At 32.3% G+C, this 24786-nt stretch overlaps 1 protein-coding gene across 1 annotated transcript; it reads left to right on the forward strand.

Annotated features, from left to right (window-relative positions):
- The first annotated feature begins 21836 nt into the window (after positions 1–21836).
- On the forward strand, positions 21837–24744 carry LOC110665968 (wax ester synthase/diacylglycerol acyltransferase 5). Its single transcript, XM_058138364.1, has 7 exons — positions 21837–22046; positions 22130–22705; positions 22828–22894; positions 23283–23395; positions 23663–23872; positions 23994–24116; positions 24341–24744. Exons 1-7 carry the CDS (start codon positions 21837–21839, stop codon positions 24503–24505), a joined length of 1464 nt encoding a protein of 487 aa, XP_057994347.1. The 3' UTR covers positions 24506–24744.
- Positions 24745–24786: the final 42 nt, after the last annotated feature.

Genomic DNA, 24786 nt, shown 5'->3' on the forward strand with positions numbered 1-24786 from the left:
GATGTTCGCCATCCTTTCGGCGAGTTAGTGCATGCGGCTCGGCGAACACCTTAGCCGTAGGTCTGATTCCCTTAGCTCGGCATAGACCTCGGAAGGCTACCAAGATCCGCCACGAGTTAGGGTGAATTTGAACAATGCATGCTCGGTGAAGTTTTAAGACCTCCTTGTAGAAATTGTCTAGAGGAACCTCGGACCGGCCTTTAACTGCTCTCGTACACCATAACCATGTCATTCTCTTCAAAGGAGTGATCGACACGAAGATCGCCGTGGCACTTGATTAGCTCGTCTGAATCGGGCGAATGTTATATTCTTGGCTAAGCGATTGCGGTCGGATTCTCGAAGAACCGACGGTAGCTCAAATGCATAGGAGAGTCTCTCTCCTGAAGAAGGTGCGAGCCTTGATGGTATGACCCGCCCCGAGTTGGAGCGGAGGCCACGGAGGTTCTTGTTGAACGCTTGGTCCGACTGCCTCTTCTTCACCAGACGATGACCACGAGAACTGAATGGAAGGAGGGCTCGCCGCTCTCTGACCTTCGGCACCGCTCATTTTCAAAAGAAACAAAGAATTTAAATTAAAAAGAGGATCAAAGCCCTTACCGGAGTCTGATCGGCGTCGGAAGAACTTGAGAAAACGAGAACTTGAAGTTGTGAGCAGGGATTGAAAATCGAATGAGAGAACAAGCGCTAACCCTCCCACCCCTATTTATACTAGTCAAGTATTTAATGCTCGCGAGGTTCTAGGCGGCGCATCGATTGGTGGGACTCGGCAATGTTCGACACTTCTCTCAAATATCCGAATGTTCAGAGATCGGTTAATTGGAGATCGGCATAATAAGTTAAATATTTTGAATAAAGGATCAGTTAAGTGTCATTCAGGTAAAGAACCAGATCGGATAACCACATTAGAGATCGGAAAACAATCAATGCAAAAATAATAAGATGATAACCGACAAAATAAAGTCTTTATTTTCAAAAGATCGGATTACATCATTTGGGCGATCTCTAGGGATCGGATTACACTAAAATTGGATCACATCATTTCTGTGATCTCTAGAGATCGGATTGCATTGAAAATAAAATACATCATTTGGGCGATCTCTAGGGATCGGACTACAATAAAGGTCTAACTACATCATTTGGGCGATCTCTAGAGATCTGATTACATTTTAGGATTATATCATTTGGGCGATCTCTAGAGACCGGTGGAACATCCTATCTAAAAGGCAATGTCAAAGCCTAGTCTCGTGGCTGAATCAAAAGACGTGTTTGACCAGGAGACCGGCTGTTGGCATCGGATAGATGTGCAGCTCAGATGGGGTGACTATGACTCCCATGAAGATGAGAGACATCGTCACCGATGTTACCACCCGAAACCGACCCGCTGTCGGAACACCCAATGTGGAGGAAAACCGCTGTCGGAACACTCAATGTGATGAGAAACCGAATGAACTCAGTTGAGCGACTCGAGATCGGTACAACCAAGGTCCGCAATACAGATCGGTCAAATCCGATCTCACCATCGTCGATTAAGGTCATTCGATCACCGGATCGTGAATTTTCGATGCAGTGAGTAAAGAAGTCCATCGGAAAAGATCAAAGCCACGATTATAGCGTAACTTCCACGGGCGGCTAGAAACAGGAAAGTAAGAAAGGAAGAGAGGAAAATCGGATGAAAGAAATGTCTCTGCAGGAGTATATATAGGGAAAATGAGCATTTATTCTTGAAGCGTAAAACGGCTTAACGCCGGGAATCGAGGGACAATTAATACTTTGACCAGACCGGACCTGAAGAAGGGAAAAGATCGGAATAGTAGATCGAAAGGTGGGAGATCAGCATGAAAGGTCGGAAAGAACATGTGAAAGAGATCAGAAAGAGGAGGGATCGGTAGGCAAAAAGAATAAGACAAATTCCAATAACCGTCGTCAGAATCAGAGCCGAGGTAGTTAAGGCGTTGCAGACGAGATCTCACCGCACGCCTAAGAATCGCCCGCAATGCTGACAGGTGCCAGGGTATGTCATGACAGTCCTGTACATCCCAATCTCCACCGTTGATCCCACTTGTAAGGACAAACCCGGAACCCTTAGATCAAGAGAGAAGACGACAGCGATGCAGCGTCTTTCGCTCTTAACCCTCGGATCGTTCCGGACAAGGAAATTTGGGACCGTCAGATGGAAAGAAGAAAAGGACAAATATTATGAAGAGTGATCTCAACCATTCATTTTGATTCTCTTTAATTCCTGAACCTCCGATCATGTCCTTCGAAATCTCGACCCTCCATCTCCCTCAAATAAATCCTGACCCTTCACGAAGAGCACCCGATTCCTATAAATACCTGCATAAAAACTGTTCAAAGGACGGGCAAGAAAAAATAGACAAGAGGCTGTTATTATAGCAGAGGAACTCTGAAATTTCATTTAGTTTGCTACTCTGCTACTTAGAAGTGTCAATCAAAAGACTTTTGAAACTAGTTTTCAAGTGTTTTTCTTGAAAAGATTCGAATCTTTGGAACTCTACATTTCCAGTTTGTTCATTATCTGGTCACACTCTCACTTTCTGCCTTTTATCATCTCTGTCCAAGCTCAACTTCATTCCATTCGGTTCTTTTCATCTTGATCTGATCGCATTTTAGCTAAGCACCCTCCAGTTCACGAGGAACACCACCCCTCAGGCCAATCAATCCTTGCCTTATCACTATTTGGCACCCCATAGTTATTTTAGTAGCTTTGGCTCCTTACAGGTAAGAGCTCATACTCTTGCTTTATTAAGTGCTTACATTTACTTTCTGCATTTTCTTTGTTCTTCTCACATCCGTGACTTCCTACTTTTGCACAAACGATCCCCAAAGAATGTTCTTGTAAGAGCTCATATCACTGTTTTATCTAGTGTCTGCTTTTTCTTTCCCCATTTTGATGTGTTCTTCTTACATCTGAAACTTTATTCAATACTATTTTTGCACAAATGATCCCCAAAGAATGACACTCCCAAATCATCTATTTAGTGATCAGTTCATTTTTATTAATCTTCATCTTTTTTTGAAAGCAAGTTTTCTAACTCCTAGTAGTATGTAAGTGGTTGGGTAAACGTAGGTAACTGCAACTTAGGGGTCTCTTTTAAAAGAGAGAACATGAATAACACGTCAGGAAGATAGCCAAACTATTAGGCTGACGTAATGACAATTCGACAACGATGTCATAAAGTGGAATAAGACCAACGTAAACGCACCCGAGGAGATCGGTCATTAATAGATATCGGTAAAATGAACGCATGGAAGGTCGGTAAATCAAGTCTAATTTTCCCTATCTAGTCAAAAGGTATCGAGAAGCCTTATCCCCAGCATCTTAGAACGCCAGAATCCTTAGCTTTAGGTTCTTATGTCATGTAGTTGAAATTAAAAATCCGAGAGATCGGAGAAATCCCTTCCAGGCTCCTGTTAATCTGAAAGAGATCGAAAGAGAGTTCTTATCCGGTCTCAATCCAAAATTTTAATAAACGTAAAAAGAGATCGGAGGAGAGTTCTTATCCGGTCTCCCTTCAAAATTTTAATAAACATTAAATAGGGATCGGAGGAGAGTTCTTATCCGGTCTCAACTCAAAACATTAATAAATAACTCTAAAGGAGATCGGAGGAGGTTTCTTATCCGGTCTCCCCTCAAAATTTTAATAAATAACTTAAAAGAGATCAGAGGAGGGTTCTTATCCGGTCTCCCCTCAAAATTTTAATAAACAACTTAAAAGTGATCGGAGGAGAGTTCTTATCCGATTCTCACACCCGTACACTAAGGTTGTCTCATTTACTTATGTATCTGGGTGATCCAAATTTAGTGAAAAATCAAATATTCCTTTTACCAAAAGGATTAACATTGCTGTCTAAGCCCTCCTAACTAATTTATAAAGGACGCAGAATTAAATCTACTTACCCTTATTAAGGGACGAGGTGGGGTGCCTAACACCTTCCCCACCCGTTCTGGACCCGAACTTAGAATCTCTGTTTTGAAGTGGTTTCATTTTTTAATTTAACTTCTCAAATGGTTTTCTTTAGTTTCCCTCAAAACTAAGGTGGCGACTCCTCACTTTTTCCCACTTCGGTGAGTGATCGTCCAGGCGACCGCAAAATCTATTGCGACATACATGTCTGGACATATTTTGTGTTTGGATAATATTTTATATGTATCTAATGCTTTTAAGAACATCATTTCTATATCTAGTTTGACTAGAAATGGCTATGAATTTCTGTTCACAGATGATGTTTGCAATATTTATTTTGGAAATAAATATGTTGGTTCAGGTTGTATGAATGATGGTCTTTATTATTTGGATAATAATAACAAACACAAATTGAATGCAAGTGATCGAAATGAATGCAATGCCATGGTGAAAATCAACTCAAGTTCAAAATATATTTGGCACTTAAGGTTAGGTCATGTTGCAAAAGATAGGATTGCAAAATTGGAGAAAATGGGGATTCTATCCTTATTGGGTTCTGAACCTACTCCAACCTGTGAATCCTGCCTTCAGGGCAAAATGACCAGATCACCCTTTGTTAGACAAGGGCTAAGAGTTGAAAATATTTTAGAGCTAATACATAGTGATGTATGTGGTCCATTTAAAGAAATGGCTAAAGACGGTTTTCATTATTTTATTACCTTTATTGATGATAAATCAAGGTTTGGGTATTTATATTTGATGAAATACAAACATGAATCCTTTGAAAAGTTCAAAGAATTTAAATCTGAAGTAGAAAATCAAACGGGAAAGAGTATTAAAGCTCTTCGATCAGATCGTGGAGGTGAATACTTGAGTACTGAATTTGATGAATACTTGAGAGAGCACGACATTGTTTCCCAGCTAACTCCTCCAGGAATACTACAGCTGAATGGTGTATCTGAAAAGAGAAATCATACCATATTGAATATGGTACGTAGTATGATGAGCTATACTGATATGCCAATCTCCTTTTGGGGATTTGCATTAGAATCAACTTTGCATATTCTGAATAGGATTCCATCAAAATCAGTATCTTCCACACCTTATGAGATATGGCATGGAAGAAAATCAAGTCTTAAGCATGTTAAGATTTGGGGTTGTCCAGCTTATATCAAAAAACTGAACACTGATAAATTGGAAACAAGATCAGAAAATGGTCGATTTGTTGGATATCCAAAAGATAGTTTTGGATATTATTTTTATTTGCCTACATTACAAAAGGTTGTGGTAAGTAGAGATGCCACATTTTTTGAACAACAGTTTGTTCAAGAAGAAGGCAAATGAAGGCAAATAGAGTTAGAATTGGAGAATTCTGACCAACCAACAGATCAGATGGATATAGATCCATCTAGTCAACCCACACCTATTGATGAAACATCTATAGTTGTTCCTCGTAGAACAACCAGGGTATCCCACCCACCAGTGAGATATGGTTTCCTTCATGAAGAAGAACAAGAGTTGTCTACTCATGAAGAAGTAGATCATGGAGATGATCCACTTACTTATGAAGAAGCTATATCAGATATAGACTCTTTAAAATGGATTGATGCTATGAAATCCGAGATTGATTCCATGTATAAGAATCAAGTTTAAGATCTTATTGACCCACCTGAAGGTATTGTACCTATAGGGAACAAATGGGTTTTCAAGAAGAAAATTGGTTCTGATGGAAAGGTAGAGACCTATAAAGCAAGGCTAGTAGCGAAAGGGTTTCGCCAAAGGCAAGGAATCGACTATGAGGAGACTTTCTCGCCTGTTGCCATGCTTAAATCAATTAGGATTTTATTAGCAATAGCTACATACTATGATTATGAGATTTGGCTGATGGATGTCAAAATAGCTTTTCTTAATGGATACATTGAAGAAAACATTTTCATGGAACAACTTAAGGGTTTTGAATCCCAAGAGGGTTCCAAAGTGCGCAAGCTAAAGCAATCCATTTATGGGTTAAAACAAGTTTCGAGGAGATGGAACATCCATTTTTGATGAAACCATTAAGTCATTTGGTTTTATAAAAAATGAGGATGAGCCATGTGTATATAAGAAGGTTAGTGACAGTGCTATCACTTTCCTTGTCTTATATGTGGATAACATTCTGTTGATAGGTAATGACACAGGTATGTTGACAACTGTAAAGGTATGGTTGTCAAATAATTTCTCCATGAAAGACTTAGGGGAGGCAACCTATATTCTTAGGATTCGCATCTATAGAGATAAAGCAAAAAGAATAATTGGTTTGTCCTAAAGTCTATACTTGGAAAAGGTGTTAAAGAGGTTTAACATGCTTGATTCTAAGAGAGGATTGTTACTAATGAGACGTGGTATCCACCTTTCTAAAGAGATGTCTCCAAGACACCTAAAGAAAGAGATAAAATGGCCAGGATTCTATATGCTTCGGCTATTGGAAGTTTGATATATGCAATGTTGTGTACTAGGCCGGATATCGCATATGCTGTTAGTTTGACTAGCAAGTATCAATCCAATCCAGGTTTGGAACACTGAATAGCTATCAAGAATATCCTTAAGTACTTTAGAAGAACTAAGGATTTATTCTTGATATATGGAGGTGGTGACTTGCAATTGGATGGTTATACCGATTCTGATTTCCAATTAGATATCGATGATAGAAAGTCTACCTTTGGATATGTGTTCATTTGTAATGGAGGTGCAGTCAGTTGGAAGAGTTCCAAACAGAGTACGACTGCAGATTCCACTACAGAGGTCGAGTATATTGCTGCATCAGATGCTTCAAAAGAAGCTGTTTGGATATAAGGAACCCCGGTCTTACCAGAAATCCAAACATATAGAAAGGCGCTACCACATTATCAGAGAGATAGTTGGGCAAGGCGATGTAGCCATATAGAAAATAGTATCAGCTGAAAATCCAGCTGATCCATTCACTGAGCCTTTGTCACAAGCACAATTAGACCGACATCTTGAGAAGATGGGTCTAAGGTATTGTAATGAATGACTCTAGTGCTAGTGGGAGATTGTTAGTAGTATGCCCTAGAGCATATCATTTAGTATGTATCTTGTACATGTTTTATTAATTAAAAGGCATTTTCACTTTTCCGTTTACATAATATATTTATGTGTAATAGAAAAGGTCCATTGATATTTTGTTAGAAATTCTATTCTTAAGTTGTTAAAAATATGAGTGACAGTATTTCTAGCACAAAGAATCATAAATAGGTCCACAATCAAGGATACTTCACACAGGACATGACTTATCCAGAAAGATTTTATTCATGTTTGTTCCCAATGTATTTATATGAGATATAAATAAGATGAAATGGTGAGTCTCATGCCATATAACAAACATGATAAGCACTTATGCATGATAAGTAGGCCGAACCAGTGACATTTATGACAAGCACATGGAGTTTACTCTTGTCAATGCATTGTCATAAATCATATCAGTGCATATAATCTTTAGACCTGAGATAGCACAGTTATCTTGTATATAGGTGGTTTGAGTTTGATACTGCTTTCATACTTGTACTGTATATGGGTGTATGGGCATGTGCTGGCTCCTACAAGTTATATATGGAGGTAGGTGTTGATCAAGATGGAATTTGTTACCCTAAGTAAATAGGGATAAAATCCTATGTTCATTTAATTGTTCTTGATGTTTCAAGTTCCTGGCCAGGACAGATAGATTTAATCAGAAAAGAGTTTCTGATGAGAAAATCTTTTAATCAAGAACTGGAATTAAAAGAGAACATAATATTCATAGGGGTTTGACATAAACCATGACTCCAGCTCGAATTGAGATCTTGTAACAGGGAGATTCTAGTGCATGGTAAAATATGATTATAGGTTCATTTAAGGTAAACCTTATTACTGATTGGGTAGCTATGGCATGCTATGCTAGGTGTTAACCATAGTCTATGAGCTGCATAAAATGATTTAGAGAAATCATTTATGGTAAAAAAGAGTTCTGATGATATTAAGAGTTGATATCATGTCTCATTGCCAATTAGTGATGTGCCTAGTAAGTCACACAAATACACAAGTAATCACCAAATTAAATATGATTTAATTAATTAATTAAAGAGTTTAATTGATTAATTAAATAGGTTTAGCTTGCAATTAGATTGCAAAGTCTCTAGCATGGCTTGAAATCAAATCTAGGTTAATAGATGTATAGTATAAGTTAAATTTATATTTAAAGTGTTTAAATATGAATTTAATTATGAGAAATTAATTAATAGAGATTAATTAATTTATTTATATTTGATATAAATTGATTAGAAGAAGAGAAATAATTATTTTGGATTGAGAACTCAAAATTAAGACACAAGAGTGTTTTGGTCATTTCACAGGGTGACATGTGGCACTATGAGATGGTGACACATGGCACTACACATAAGCTTGTCAATTGTCTTTTAATCATGTAAGATGATCAAAGATAAGATTAAATCTTAGTTTGACACTTGGCACAATGTGATTGGGTCAATTAAACTAAGAGCCAATCAGAAGGTGACATGTGGTAGGGATTTTAAGTGGTGACCTAGCTATATAATGTGTTATTATGAAAGAGCAAAACAACAAGGTTGCTGTTCTTCTTTGGTGCCGCCACGCAAAGGAGCCTCTTCCTCTCTTCTTCTTTTTCATCTCTCATCAATTCAAAGAGAATTGCCAACATTCTCTTGAATTAAAATTGCTAAAAATCGTTTCTGGTGTCCTGTACACATCTGTAATCTCTCGAAAGGCAAAACATGAATTTCTAATTGATTAGAAAGGCTTGAGAAGCTGTTCAAGGGGCTGTCATTGGTGATCTTGGTGTGGACAAGCTAGAGGAACAACATCTGGTGTCCTAGGCGCATCCCAAAGATGCCAAACACACTGCAGTGCATCAAAAAGGTTAGTGCACTTGTTCTTGATCTAATCTAGAGTTCTAATGAATTAATCTGTTAATTCTAAAATATTAAATGACGAATGTAGATTCAAAAATATATTAAAAGAGTTTTAATATGCTATTTATCATTGAAATCAAATAGATAAAAATGAATCTTGCATGATACATGTGACCCTAGATGAAAAATTTTTGAATTTAATGATCTAAACTTATATTTTTCATGCTTCTGCTCCTTCAATAATGAATATAAAAAATATACTCCATCCGTCTATAAATAATAGCTATATTTAGCTTTTTATTTTATTTAAAATTATTTACCACATTTAGAAGATCAAAGAGAATTAACTTTTTTTTAGTTTACTATTTATCTCTATAAAATACAATAAATTTTATACAATTTTTTAAAATTAATATTATCACCTCCTTAATAAAATCAGCTATTTGTCACGTTGATATTCATTTTTTTCAGATTTTCATGAAAGAGTAATTAAGTAAATTATTAATATTTTTTTTTATAAAAAATAAGATTATATAATTATTTTCTTAATTGTTATGAAAATTCTAACAATGACTATTATTTATAGCTGGAAGAAATATAACACACATTTAAAAAATAGCTAATGCCTATAAAAATTCTGTTCCATTGTCATCCAGAATATTAACCTGTAAAATTTGTTTTCCATTGTTATTATTGTGGTTTTGAGTCAAATTAGTTGTATTAAGAGGTAAGTTTTATAAGAAAATTTTTGTACAATTGTGTTTGCAATGAGTGGATTGCACGTATTACAAGTAGATTGTATAATTGTGGAAATTTTGCTGGCCTAATTATTGTACATTGTCTAACCATACGCAGGAAAACAGAATTTACACCGTACGGCCGTGTAAATGGCAATAGTTGCACGGTGTGCGCAATACCCCGCAAAAAGGCAATTAATTATAGCTAACTACTATATTTATTAGACGGGTGATGTAAACATAAGAGCAGCCTTTATTATTTTGATGAATGAGCCTCATTACATTAGTATCTAGTGGAACAATTTGAGCCACATGGTTAACATAAAAAATAATAATAATAATAAAGAGGTATAAGTAGCCTATGGGCCCCACAATTAAAAAAAAATTAAACGTGTTATAACTTAGATACATTGATTTTAAAATAAAAATATTAACAATAAAAATTAAAATAATAATGATAATAAATTTTAAAAAATTTAAATATGATTATGTTAAAAAAGTTCTAGAATCGGACAAAATGTTGTTATTATTATTATTATTATTATTATTATTATTATTATTATTATTATTATTAGAAAACTTTAAAAAATAAAAAATATTAAAAATAAACATATAAAACGATAATAAAAAAATGCACAATAAAAAATGATGAGGGAAAAATTAAAATAAAGCTTCCAAATTTCTTCTATCTCACTTTGTATTATGATAACTTTGTATCTAAGTATTTTCACATTTTAAGTATTATGTTGAGTATATGGAGTGGATATGCTAACGTGGGTGAAGTGTACACCTTCTTTGTTAAGTGTTTTTATAATATTTAAAGTTAATAAAATATATTATTTATAAAAATATATTGTTAATTGTTATTTGATAAAAATGTAATTTATAAATTTTTATCAATTATAATAATTATATAACCATTTAAATTTTGTTGCCCTTAATATGTAACCATGTGTCAGCCCCTGCAGTCTATAATTTATTCTAATGCGGAGCACCTTTTATAGGGTATATTATATAGATGGTATCTCAATTTAGGAGTATATAACAGTAAGGTGCTTAAACTTTAATTTATACTTCAATCTCCTGATATTTAATTTAAATAATATAAAACCCATTGTGACCCTCAATAATAGATTTATAGGCTATTTTTATTGATGTGTCACTTATTAGATTAAAAAATATATATATTTTTTCCATTTTAATTTGACACTTGACAAGAAAAATTTTCAATTAATTAAAAATAATATGTTATGATAATTTCTCTCATAGTTTCTTTCTCCCTATTTTGATCCAAATTGCACATATCGATGCTTCAGTAACCTAGAATTTATTTATTCGAGACTACCAATTTACAAAATTGTTGGACAATGATTTTGAGAATATTTTCTATATTTCTCTCAATAATATTGATAGAATACATATGAAAATGATTTTGAGAATATTTTCTATATTTCTCTCAATAATATTGATAGAATACATATGACAATTTATATACCATAAAGAATTCTATAATAGGAAGCTAATAAATATAATTGATTCCTAAATTAGCTCCTAAAAATAATTTCCTAAAGATTACATCCTTAAATTAACTTGATTCCAACACTCCCCCTCAAGTTCTCAAGTTGGTTCATGGATATTACACATAGCCAACTAGCAAATTAGAGTATGAAATACTTTATTACTGAAACCCTCAGTGAATATGTCAGCCAATTGATCTTGTGAAGCTACATGAGAGACACTCAATGATATACATTTCTTCCTCTAAATCTCCATGCAGAAAGGCATTCTTGAAATCAAAATGCTGTAAATCCTATTCATAGTTCGCTACACATTACAATAAAATTCCAATGGTGTTCATCTTTGCAACAGGAGCAAAGGTTTCTTGATAATCCACCCCATATGTCTTTGTGAATCCCTTTGCCACTAATCTAGCCTTGTACCTCTCAATCGAACCATCTGCATTATGTTTTATAGTGAACACCCACTTGCATCCAATTATTTTCTTTCCAACAGGGAGAGTAACAAGATCCATGCACCATTCTTTGCTAAAGCCTCCGTCTCTTCAACCATAGGAGCCTTCCATTTTAAATCAAGATATGCTTCATTCCAATCGTATGGGATAAACACATAAAAAATAGATAAGACAAAGGCTCTATAGGATGGGGATAAAGAATCATAAGACACAAAGTTAGATATAGTACGTTTGGTATAAGCCCTGACTCTTTTTCTTAGAGAAATATGGATATCAAGATCAGAATTGAGAATCAAAGGATCAAAATCAAGATTTGAAAGAGACCCATTACATACCTCAGGATGTCTAGGATTTGAATCTAAGGGTTCTGATTGATCAAGAGTATCATGCTCAATGGCCTTATCCATTTTTATATGAGTATAGGTTTTGAAATCCAACCCATTCAATCTCTTTATAGGTTGAGGTGACCTGTCCTAAATATATCTAGATGATTGATCTTAAGCATCATTAATCTCCCCCTGAAAAGTTGGAAGAAAAAAAGATGTAGGACCAATCACCTCTTCCTTCTTATGCTCCCCCTGAAGAGGTGTCTCCCCCTAAAAAAGAGGTTTAGATTCCCTAAAAATGGCATCCATAATCACAAAATAATTTTGGAAGGTGGGTGCTACCATTATATCCATTTTGAGTACCAGAATACCCCACAAAGAAACATTTAAAAGAGCATGAGGTTCTAATTTCTAGCATTTATCTTATGAGCAAAACGTATACAACCAAAGACTTTACGTGGAATAGTGTAGGAATTTTTACCCTACAAAACTTCCAAAGGACTTTTGAAATCTAGGGTTCTAAGGGGCTTCTTGTTAATTAGATAGGTTGCAGAAAGAATAGCTTCCCCCTCAGTAAAGTGTAGGAACATTCAAAGTACATATGAGAGATCAAACTACCTTAAGTAAATGTTTATTTTTCCTTTCAGACACCCTATTTTTAGTACTATGTTGACACAACTGGTTTAGTGCAAGATTCCATGTTACTCCAAATGAGCCTGAAACACCCAATTCATATACTCTATATCATTATCAGTTCTTAGTATCTTAACTTGAGCATTAAATTGTGTACATATCATTTTATTGAATAGTTAGAAACAAAAAAACACCTCACTATTTGTTTTTATTAGATAAACCCAAGTTAACCTAATACAACAATCAATAAAGGTGACAAATCATTTATATCTAGATAAAAACACAGTTTGGGTGGGTCCACATACATCAGAATAAATAGTCATGAAGGGAATCAAAGTTTTATTATTTATTAAAGCATAAGACTGTTTTGTGTGCTTAACCAGTTCACAAACATCATAAGCTAAAGATTCTGTTTTGCTTTTTTTAAACAAAATGGGGTATAAACTTTCTAAAACTTAAAAAGAAAAATGTCCAGATCTCTTATGCCATTGGATGATCTCTTGGTCGGCACTCATAGATTATCCTAACATAGCTTGGTATGTACTAGGATTTGAGGAACCACCACAGTCATCTAGCAGATATAGGCCATCTTGTAATCTGCCATTGCTAATCGTTCTCCCTATTTTAAATTTTGAAATATATAATGAGTAGGAAAAAAATGAATTTTATGGATAAGAGCTTTGGTAATAGAGCTCACATATAAAAAGTGAATAGGAAAACGAGGCATATGAAAGACTGAGATAAGGTTTAAAGTATGAGTGTATTCAATAGAACCTGTTCCTGAAATACTAGCTAGGGACCCATCCACTATATGGACTTTTCCTTTCTTAAATATAGTGAATAGGTTGTGAATTTGTCTGAAAAGCTTGTCATATGTTTTTTTGCTCCAAAATCTATAACTTAAAAGTTTTTTTTTTTTTTTCAAAATTGGCAATAAGAGCATTACCTAATTTAACAATGTTAGAAGAGGCAACCGTGGTAGAGTGAGATTCAGCTGTGACAATAAATGTCTCAAGGATTATACTTCCTTATTAGAAAGAATTCCAATTGTAATTGTATCCTCAGAAAACTCCATTGACTCAAATACATTTGCTTGTGGTCTTACTGAGCCCATGCTTTTTCCTCCATGTCCCTTAGTTAAGAGGCCATGCAGTTTCTAGTAGTCTTTCTTGGTGTGTTTGGATTTTCCACAGTAGACACAGTGCAACTAATCTTTGCCTAATGGACCAGAGCTATGTGAATGTTCCTTAGAGGCAGCAAAAATAAGTCTCGATTTGTGAACAAGTAAGCATGGACCATGACACTTCTTCTACTCTCCTCCTGTTGAACATAAGAATAAGTTTGCCTTAAGGATGGTAGAGGATCCTTACCAAGTACTTGCACCTAAATCTAGTTATATTCTATATTCAGCCCAATAAGAAAGTCACATACTCGCTCTTTCTTAACCAACTTTTGAAACTTAATTACGTCACTAGCACATATGGCTTGAAAGTCCAAATAATAATCCAATTCTTGCCATAAGCGACTCAGTTTAGCAAAATATTGAGCAATAGTAATCTCATCTTTCTTTATACTATGAACCTTATTTTTTAACCCATACATCTATTGTAACATCCTCATATTAAGTAGTTCGTACATTCTATTCTTCCAATAACTAAGGTCTGTCCAGACAACAATAATGTTTAGAACTATACTTAGATTGCATAGAGAAACCATAAAAAAAATTTATAAAGACCAAATATAGTAGAAAAAAAAATAAGTGAAATAAAGCCTAAATTGGTTAAATGAGCCGAGGTCCCAACGATGGGTGACTGACCCGAGAAGCTACTGTGAACTCAGTTGTAACCCTAAATTCGTGTGGGACTCCTTGACATCCTTAGTTAAGGGATAATTGCGAAACTAATGAGAACTAGAAAATCTTGGAAATAAAAAGAAAACAAGCTCAAATAAGGGAATCAGAGCTTAAGGACTCATCGGCATTATGGAAAAAGATGAATTAGAATCGATGAGGGGCATTTTAGTCAATTCACTCTTAGAGGTGACTTTTGACCTAAATGTCCATTAAAATGTGTGAAATTAAAATATTGAAAAAGATATTAACAATAAAGAGGTGTAGGAAGAAAAGGGGAAAAGAAAAGAAAAAATTCTATTTTAAATGCTTTATGACATAAGCATGATGTAACTATGACACAATTAAAATTTTAATTTTAAATTACAAAATTTTAAGGATAAATATTACTAAAAGAAGACAAAAGAAATTAAGAATCGAAATCACTTTCTTCCTTCTAGTTTGGCCGACCACCTCTCTTCTCTCTCCCCATTTCATTTTCCTCCATTAACACCCATTTACAAGCTAAAAAAAACCTTGAATTCTCTCCCTAAACTCCATAGATATTAGAACAAAAGCTTGGTTTTGGACCTTGAAAAGAAGATTTGGAAGTAAGAAAGTGGGAAAAGCTTGAAGGTTTGGAATATTGAAAGGATTCCATTAGAGGTAAGTGAACCACCTAGCTTTCTTTTTACTTCCTTTCTTGAAATTAAGTTTGATTTTGAAGAATTGAGTTAAGCAATTGAAGAAAAAAATACATGTATGGAGGAATGGAAAATTCAGCCAGCTTAGGGTATATTAGGGTTTAAGGTGATTTGATGGAATTGAACATGAAATCTTGCATATGTAATATTGTATACATGAATTGGATAGTGATTTGTATGAAGTTGTTATGAATTTGGAAATGGATAAATTAAGGTTGATTGAAGGAGCGAAAGCATGAAAAAACACAAGTTTATATCATTGAATTCAAAAATTTTCACCTAGGGTCACATGCATCATGCATGATTTATTTTTATCTATTTGATTTCAATGATAAACAACATATTAAAACTCTTTTAATATGTTTTTGGATCTATACTTGCCATTTAAGATTTTAGAATTAATTAGATTAATTTTAGAACCCTAGATTAGATCAAGAACAAGTGCACTAACCTCTTGATGCACTGCAGTGTGTTTGGCACCTTTGAGATGCATCTTTAGGACACCAGATGTTGTCCCTCTAACTTGTCTACACCAAGATCACCTATGGCAGCCCTTGAACAGCTTCTAAAGCTTTTTCTATTAATTAGAAAATCAAATTTTGCCTTTTAAGAGATTAAAGATGTAAACAGGACACTAGAAATAATTTCTAGTATTTTTAATTCAAGAGATTGTTTGCTAATCTCTTGGAATTGATGAGATGAAGAAGAAGAGAGAATGGCAACCTCAAGGGTGGTGGTACAAAGGGAGGCAGTAGCTGGTTGTTTTTTGTTCTTTCATCCTTACACTTATATAGCTAGGTTACCACTTAAAACCCTTATCACATGTTACCTTCTGATTAACTCTAGGTTTAATTGACCCAATCACATTGTACCAAGTGTCAAACCTATATTTAATCTTAATTTTAATCATCTTACATGATTAAAAGACATTTGACAAGCTTATGTGTAGTGCCATGTGTCACCATCTCATGGTGGCACATGTCGCACGCTATGAAATGACCAAAATGCCCCTGTGTCTTAATTTTGAGTTCTCAACCCAAAATAATTATTTCTCTTCTTTTAATCAATTTATATCAAATATAAATTAATTAATTAATCTCTATTAATTAATTTCTCATTAATTAATTTTATATTTAAACACTTTAAATATAAATTTAACTTATACTATACATCCAATAATTTAGATTTGGTTTCAAGCCATGCTAGGGACTTTGCAATCTAATTGCAAACCAAACCTATAACTTGAGTTGTGTAGGTTCAATTGGTGCAAGGCTAATTGGACATGAAACTAGATACATAATGCCACAACTTTGATGAAGAAACTTTTTCCAGAAAACAAACTTAGGATGACCTAAAATTTTACCAAATCCGAGCAACCAATTCTGGACCTGCTAAAAGTGACTAAATGAACAGTATTTGTTCATCTGGCCATAACTCAGTGTAGAAATGTATGAACATAACTACAAATTTTGACCAGAACTTAATGAAATTGTCCATCAAATTTAGGACACCAAAACTGCTAGAATTGGTTTCTGCCCAGAAATTCTAGGTAGATACCAATCCAACCAGCCTTATTGAAATTTGCATAACTTGAGCTAGAAATCTCCAAATGGAGTGATTCAAAAAGGAAATTAAAGAAGACACATAAAGGAACAACTTTGATGATGAAAAGTTTGTCGAATTCTCATTGTAGAATTGCCTGATGGAACAGTAAACTTTAGCACCAAAAACTGAAATTTTTGATTTATTTCCTATTAGTTTGAAGTATTGATTGGCAACTAATGCCAACACTTTTGTGAACTAAAATGTAGTAATTTCATGTGGTTAGAACCCATGTAACTATTATGTATAAGAAAGTCAACCTTTGAAGGAAAATGGTTAAGTGAATAGTAACCCCAATGATATAGGAAATGATATACTAAATTAGAAAAACTATTAGGATGGTTAATATAGATAATGTGACTAATGAATTTAAATTCTTGAAGTTGAGTGACTCTAGGATTTAAGGAAAATTTAGTTAAATTTGAAATCCATGAAATGTTTACGGATTACTTGAAATATGAATGATAATTTATATACAGAGTGTAATGAATAAATGGATATATGAATGAGACTTTAATTCTCATTATTGGAGAAAGGATAAGGAAAAATGCTTTGAGTACAATTATACATGAAAATAATTGTTATAAATTGTGATTAATATGAATGACATAATGAATGAATAAAATGATGAATGCATAATTTAGGTAGAATTGTATTTTAGACATTTTCACTTCTGCTAGTAATAAAATTAAAACGTTATAAATTATAATTGGAACATATAATAAAATAATGATACTTATGATATAATGTAATGGCCCGGCCCACTAGTGATATTGTCCGCTCTGGGCCGAAACCCTCACGGTTTTAAAACGCGTCACTAGGAGTTACGAACCGCCAACTTATAAACCCAGCATCTCTCCCGTGTTTTGCCGATGTGAGATTTGCCTAGGGTGTTACAATCCACCCCCCTTATGGGACTTAGCGTTCTCGCTGAGATTTGCCCCACCATCATTCAAGGTTGCACGCGGAGCGGCTCTGACACCACAAATGTAACGGCCCGGCCTACTAGTGATATTGTCCGCTCTGGGCTGAAGCCCTCACGGTTTTAAAACGCGTCACTAGGAGTTACGAACCACCAACTTATAATCCCAGCATCTCTCCCGTGTTTTACCGATGTGGGATTTGCCTAGGGTGTTACATATAAAATCTTAAAGGTACTAATGTGCCCATGTATGTGTCAGATTGGATAGATTGGTATGCCAATAGGGTATTGTTTTAGCAGTACTGCATAAGGCTTCATGCTTGTATTCATGGCTTTATGCCCGCACTCATGACTTTTATGCCTGATTACTTGTTATCATGGCTTTTAGCCATACTAATATGTTATCATGGCTTTTTAGCTATATTGACTGTATACGTGGTTGACATTCCGCATTTCACGTCCCATGCTATGATCGCCCGAGGTACCATAGTGTCCAGTGCTAACGACCCGTTATCCAGTTTAGTCAGTCCGTCATAGGTTACTTGAGTAGTGAAATTTGTTAAGAATAATGTGAATTAAATGAATGAATAAGAAAGAAATTAGAATTAGTTTTAAAATTTTATTTACGATGCAATGATTCAAAATACCTAGAAATAAATTAGTGAAATGATAAGAAGATTTGCAAAGAAGTAGAACGTAAATAAATATTACAAATATGTCTCTCATAATAAATTAAGACTAAATTTAATATTATTAAATAATTGAATGTTGTATATATTATTTTCTTGTTATATTATCGCACCACTAAGCAGTAATGCTTAGCGCGATGGATTTGTTTTCTTGCGTAGGTACTGAAGCTAAAACCCAGTGGACATTAGACTGAGGATTTTGGAGTTCGGATCTACAGAAGTGTCAAAAGTGTTCAAGGTTATCACCTCCTCAGCAATGCATGTAGATAGGGCCCATATAGGTCATATTTTGTATTTTGTATAAGATGCTTAGTTATAGTATTGTAATGTAGATTATGAAAATATAATTAATGGGTATGTGATGTAAATTAATAAATTAGCTCTTTCATATGTAATTATTTTGTAAATTAGGTAAATTAATGAAATTTGAAAATTTTGCTTATGTGATTTGAGCATGAATGAAATTGTATGGATTTGAATACGGAATTTAAATATATAGATGATGCATAAAATGATGAGATTATTATTGTAAAAATATTATTGAAAATTTTAAGCAGGTGAATAGTAAAATGCGCCGAATGATAATATAATAGGGGAAACTCTATCAGTTTCTCCGACAAAAAATAATTGATATTAAAATATAACGTGAACAAATTATTAAAAGAATAAAGTAAGATAAGATAGGGTTCTCTGGCATCGAGTGTGACATGTCTTGCTCGGCTACACTGTAAACGGGTAAGGGGTGTTACAATCGATTTGCAAATCGGTTACTAATAGTAATCAATTTTTGAAACTAATTAAAATTGGTTATTATTAGCAATTGATTTTGCAACCGATTTTCCCACCTCCTTAAATTCCTACCTTTCTTTTATTTGCAACTGATTTACGAATCATTTGCTAACAATAATTGAATTTTTTCCCTAAACAATTCTTTTTTTTTATTATTTAGAACCGATTTTTTGTGAATCGGTTGCTTAGAGAAATTGATTGAAATCGGTTTAGCAACCGATTTTGTAACCAATTGTGAATCAATTATAAAATTTTCCTTTCAAAATTCCCATGTAATTTTAAAAAAAAAATTAGCAATTGACAATTCGTTACTAAAACCGATTGTTAATTTACTTATATAAACTACTACTCCTTTTCTTTTCTTAATACTCATTTTCTTCACTACTCTTTTTTCCCCCTCTTTCTTCTCTTTTATTTCATTTCTTTGCCACCTTTTTCATTCTCATATTTTTTTATTCATCATTTTTTTCCTTTCTAACATATTTTTTTAATAATTTTTTTTCTCAACTATTTTCTTATTCATATTTTTCTTTCTTATATATTTTCTTCTTCATCATTTTCTTCTTTCTCATTTATTTTCTTTTTTATCATCTTTTTTTTCTCATCTATTTTCTTCATCATCTTTATCATCTTTTTCTTTATCATCATTCTTCTTCTTCTTCATCATCTTTTTCTTTTTCATCTTTTTTGTTTAATATATTTTTTTTACATAAAATAAAAATTTCTATACAAATATATTTTTTTAGTATATTATTTGTAATATTAATTTTAGTAATTTATCTTATAAATATCTTTTTGTATTTAATTTTTTGTTAATATTTTTTATAATATTTATTATTTGTAATTTTTTATAATAAATTATAAAATTAAAGTCACTAAATCTTTTGCAACTGATTATATTTTAACTGCTATGGTAACTGATTATATTTTAGCTGCTATGGCAACCAATTTCATTTGCTAAATCGGTTACTATAGAAACAGATAGTTTTTTTTTATCAAAAGTTTTATTTTTTTTTCAAATTTAATTAATTTAGCAATCAATTTGATTATCGGTTACTATTTGCAATCGATTTGATTTGATAATTAAACCGATTTGATTACAACCAACTAAATCGATCGCTAAATCGATTAGTAACTGATTTTAATAGATTAATAACTAATTCAATCGATTGTTAATTTTTTTTATTGAAAATTTAATATAAAATATTTTAATGTGAATGGTCTCGTAATATGGATAAAACATTTAATTTAACTAAATAATAGATAGCACCTTTGTGGCGATTTACAACCACTGTTGGACTTTATGATTTTTCACAAATCCTATATCAAATGATCTTTAAATACAAATCTCTCATTAAACAAAGAATTTACATTTCATAATAAAAAATAAGAAAAAAAAAATTCTTAAAATGGGTCCGATGAACAATATTCATTAATGCATCAATAGTCATTAATGCATCAAATTTGTACAATTTTCGGATTAAATACACGTTATTTTTTCTAATTAATAATGTGATTCACGTTTGGCGTGTCACGTACTTATCCCATATATGAAATTTAATTAATAAATCATATATATTATTAATTTATATTATTTTATAATTTTTAAACTTTACAAATTAATCATTTAATTTTTATTTAAATATAAATAATTAATTAAGTATGTAATTCTATTTAATAAATTACATCATATAATAGTCAAAGTTAATAGTTATATATATATATATGATAAAATTATCTTAATATAATTGATTTTAAAATAATCTTAAAACTACCATTTTAGCTCTTAAAATTTTTTATCTGGTGAAGGCTAAAAATTTGGAAAATCTTTAAGAGGAAATAAAATATAAAAATATATTTCTTTTTTAATTTATTATTTTTGGCTCATATATAAAATTTGAGACAAGAAAATAATTAAAAATTTTAAAATTTTGACATTATTTTTATTAATTAATTTTAATATATTATTATAATTTATTCTTTTAAAACAATAGCTAATATTAATTATATTTTATTTTATAAAATAAAAAATTTAATTAATTTACTTTTTCCACAAAATATGAGAAATAAGTGGTTCTTATAATTCACATTACTAAAAATGTAAATTATTTTTTTAGTGTCAATAATTAGAATAAAATAATTTTTTTGGCTACTTATCTATATTTAAAATAAATTTATATAGTTGGAGAGCCAAGGCTCCCTCTTGTCCTCCTTGCCAATTGTGGAGCATGACAATAACATTTAAAGGGGTCCAACAAAATTATAATTAATTATTTATAAAATTTCACTCTTAAATAAAAAATATTTTATATTTATTCATAAATAAAATTATATTGTATAAAATATTTTCATTCTAATATAATTACACTTAATAATAATAATAATAATAATAATAATAATAATAATAATAATAATAATAATTCAGTGTATTTTATCAACAATTTTTTAAAAAATAGCAAAAGACATAAAAATAAAGTAAAAATATATAAAATGATGGATTAATAAAAAGAAATATTTATTTATTTATGAAAAAAGAAATATATTTATTGATAAATGAATATGAAAATATTTATGAATTGTACATTAACTAATATTAAATGTATTTTTATACATATGTTACATAAATACATATATTAAATATAATTTCAAAAAGCTCTGGGTCCTACATAGCTCCATCACTGTTCCCCTCCCTTGGCTCCTGCTTATATTCACATCCTATATAAACACATATCGATGCATATGGGAGAAGCACAATTTTCTCATTCTAAATTCCCAAGAAATATAGTAGTATGAAAAGTCTTAGACCAATTCGAGTTGCAAAGGAAGATGGCGAGAAGGAAAGCCAACCCTTGAGTCCAATGGCTCGAGTATTTCATGAGCCCAACTCCAATGTCTACATCGTTGTCATCATGGGATTTAAGACTCCTATCAATTCGGATGTTGTTAAAGTTAACTTGGCTCAGACTTTTCTCAAGCATCCTCGTTTCTCTAGTTTGCAGGTAAATTATCTTATTACTCTCATACATCTTACCATAAGTTATGTTAATTAAATAATTAAATGAAAGCTTGATGATGAACATAGGTGATGGATGAGGAAAATGGTGGGGAGATGAGATGGGTTCGAACAGAAGTAAACATAGATAACCATGTAATAGTCCCAAAGCTTGATCCAAACATGGACTGTCCTGATAAATTTGTGGAAGATTACACCTCTAATCTCAGCAAAACCACAATTAGTAGGTCCATGCCAATGTGGGATATTCATATTCTCAAGGTTAAAACTTCAGAAGCTGAATCCACAAGCATTCTTCGCGTCCACCATTCCATTGGTGATGGAACATCTCTCATGTCTCTTTTACTTTCTTGTACTCGCAAAGTATCCAATCCTACGGAACTTCCAACTCTACCAACTTTAAAGAAAAGGAATCCCAACGACTCTGCTGGGTTCTGGCACTTATTGCTCAAGCTATGGATGTTAGTGTTGCTGTGTTGGAATACTGTTGTTGATGTGGTGATATTTCTAGCAACAATTTTGTTCTTGAAGGATACTAAAACACGTCTTAAAGGAGCATCTCCAGTTGGATCAACTGCTAGAAGGTTTGTTCATAGAACAATTAGTTTGGATGATGTGAAGCTGGTGAAGAATGCCATGGGCTCGGTAAGTATAAATTCGTTATATATATATGCAGTTACATAAACCTTGCTAATTTGACATCACACACACACACACACATATATATATATAATTATTATTTCTTTTTGGTAATTTTGTTTTGACAGACAGTCAATGATGTGATGATGGCAATCACACAAGCGGGATTGTCTTGCTATCTCAATAGGAAGTATGGTATGTTTATTTGCACATGCATAGTGGTAACGGATTCAATATTATTATTATTATTATTATTATTATTGGGTTGATAAGGTTAAATAAAAAAAATTTAAAAATTCATAATTATTGCAATAAAATTCATTGAAAATTAATTATAGTAATTTCTAACCAAATTCATAACCTATTTAATGTGTATTATTGGATTCGAAGTGACTAATTAAAATATTATTTTAATTTAAAAACTACTTGCAATTAAAATATTTTTTCTATAACGATTTTTATAGATAATACAAATATCAATGTAATTTCATTAAAACAGATTTAAAATGAATCAAACCAGAAATAATAACCAAATCCGTTTATCTCCTCTATCATAGTAAGGGTAATATATGATGAATGGCAGGTGACGATCATCAGAAAGATGATGAAGGAGCAAAAGGGAAAAACAATCTTCCCAAGAACATTCGTCTTAGAGCAACTTTTTGCATGAACATAAGACCCTCTGCAGGCATCCCTGTAAGTGTTGTTGCCATATAACTCCATGCTTTTCTTTTGTCAAAATTAACTTAATTATTAATTGTTTATTAATATCTATTAAAATTTCATGGGGAATTATTCCTTATATCCAATCCATTATTGACTCAAAATATTACAGGTATGGTAAGATTCACTTATAAAATAAGTGAGATTCATATTTTTATACTTTGAGTATATAATAGAGCAGGTAGAAATAAGTAAGTTTTTCTCAAATTTTTTAATTAAATCGAAAAATATATATTGTAGGCTTTTGATGATATGACAAGAAAGGATAGTGAAGCGAGGTGGGGCAACCATATTGGATATGTTCTGTTTCCTTTCACTATTGCATTGAAAGAGAACCCATTGGATTATGTACGTGATGCTAAAATTACTGGGGACAGAAAGAAAGCCACTCTTGAATCTAAATTCACTTATTTCATGGCCAGATTTTTCCTTAATTTCTGTGGCACTAAGGTAATTAAACTTTCCATATGTAGAGTAGATGGGAGTAATATTTAGTTGAAGATATATAATTAATTTGGATTAATTATGTAAGAATATTTAAATTGAAACATATTCTGTTAACTATGAGCAGATGGGGAACTTTCCAACTCAAACCACATTGTGGTTTTCAAATGTTGCTGGTCCACAAGAAGAAATCTCTTACTTTGGCCACCCTGTGACCTTCATAGCTCCCACCTTATATGGCCAACCTAATGTAAGTATCTTCATCAAATTTAAAATTTTAATAAATCCTGAATTATCTTTCACTTATTTAAATCCATCTGTAGATTAATGATCAAATTCGAATTGGTGTTAAAATACTAATTGTAGTAATTAAAATCATAGTTAAATTAATGTTTTTCTATATATATATATATATATATATATATATATATATATATATATATATATATATATATATATATATATGCATTGTAGGCGTTGATGATTCATGTAGCGAGCTATGAGAACAAGATGAAAATCATCTTATCGGCAGACGAAAACATAATTCCTGATCCACATCAACTCTGTGATGATCTTCAAAATTCTCTTTCTCTGATCAAGGATGCAGTAATCAAAAGCAAAAGGGCTGCTGAATTATAAATACATACACATATGAGCATGTGTGGCATATAATAATATATTAAAAAAATAAAATTGAAAATAAAATATTATATGTTCATAATTATTGCAAAAGTATAGAATTTATCAAATAATTTTGCATTAATTATCGAGTATTTAATGTTTTATTTTTGAATTTAATATGATTATATAGTATAGTTTCCTAAAAGTAATGTATTGTCTGTAGAATAAGATGGAGAACAGTGCCCATCAAATAATTTCCTATAATAAAGTGTTGGAATATTATTGTATAAAAATAATTC

The sequence above is a fragment of the Hevea brasiliensis genome, chromosome 16, assembly GCF_030052815.1.
Source record: "Hevea brasiliensis isolate MT/VB/25A 57/8 chromosome 16, ASM3005281v1, whole genome shotgun sequence".
Taxonomy (NCBI): Eukaryota; Viridiplantae; Streptophyta; class Magnoliopsida; order Malpighiales; family Euphorbiaceae; genus Hevea; species Hevea brasiliensis.

Coding starts and splice junctions, on each gene's coding strand:
- LOC110665968 (XM_058138364.1), top strand. CDS start 21,837: ATGAAAAGTCTTAGACCAATTCGAGTTGCAAAGGAAGATGGCGAGAAG. Junction 22,047..22,129: donor CTCGTTTCTCTAGTTTGCAG/GTAAATTATCTT, acceptor TGATGAACATAG/GTGATGGATGAGGAAAATGG. Junction 23,396..23,662: donor GACCCTCTGCAGGCATCCCT/GTAAGTGTTGTT, acceptor TATATATTGTAG/GCTTTTGATGATATGACAAG.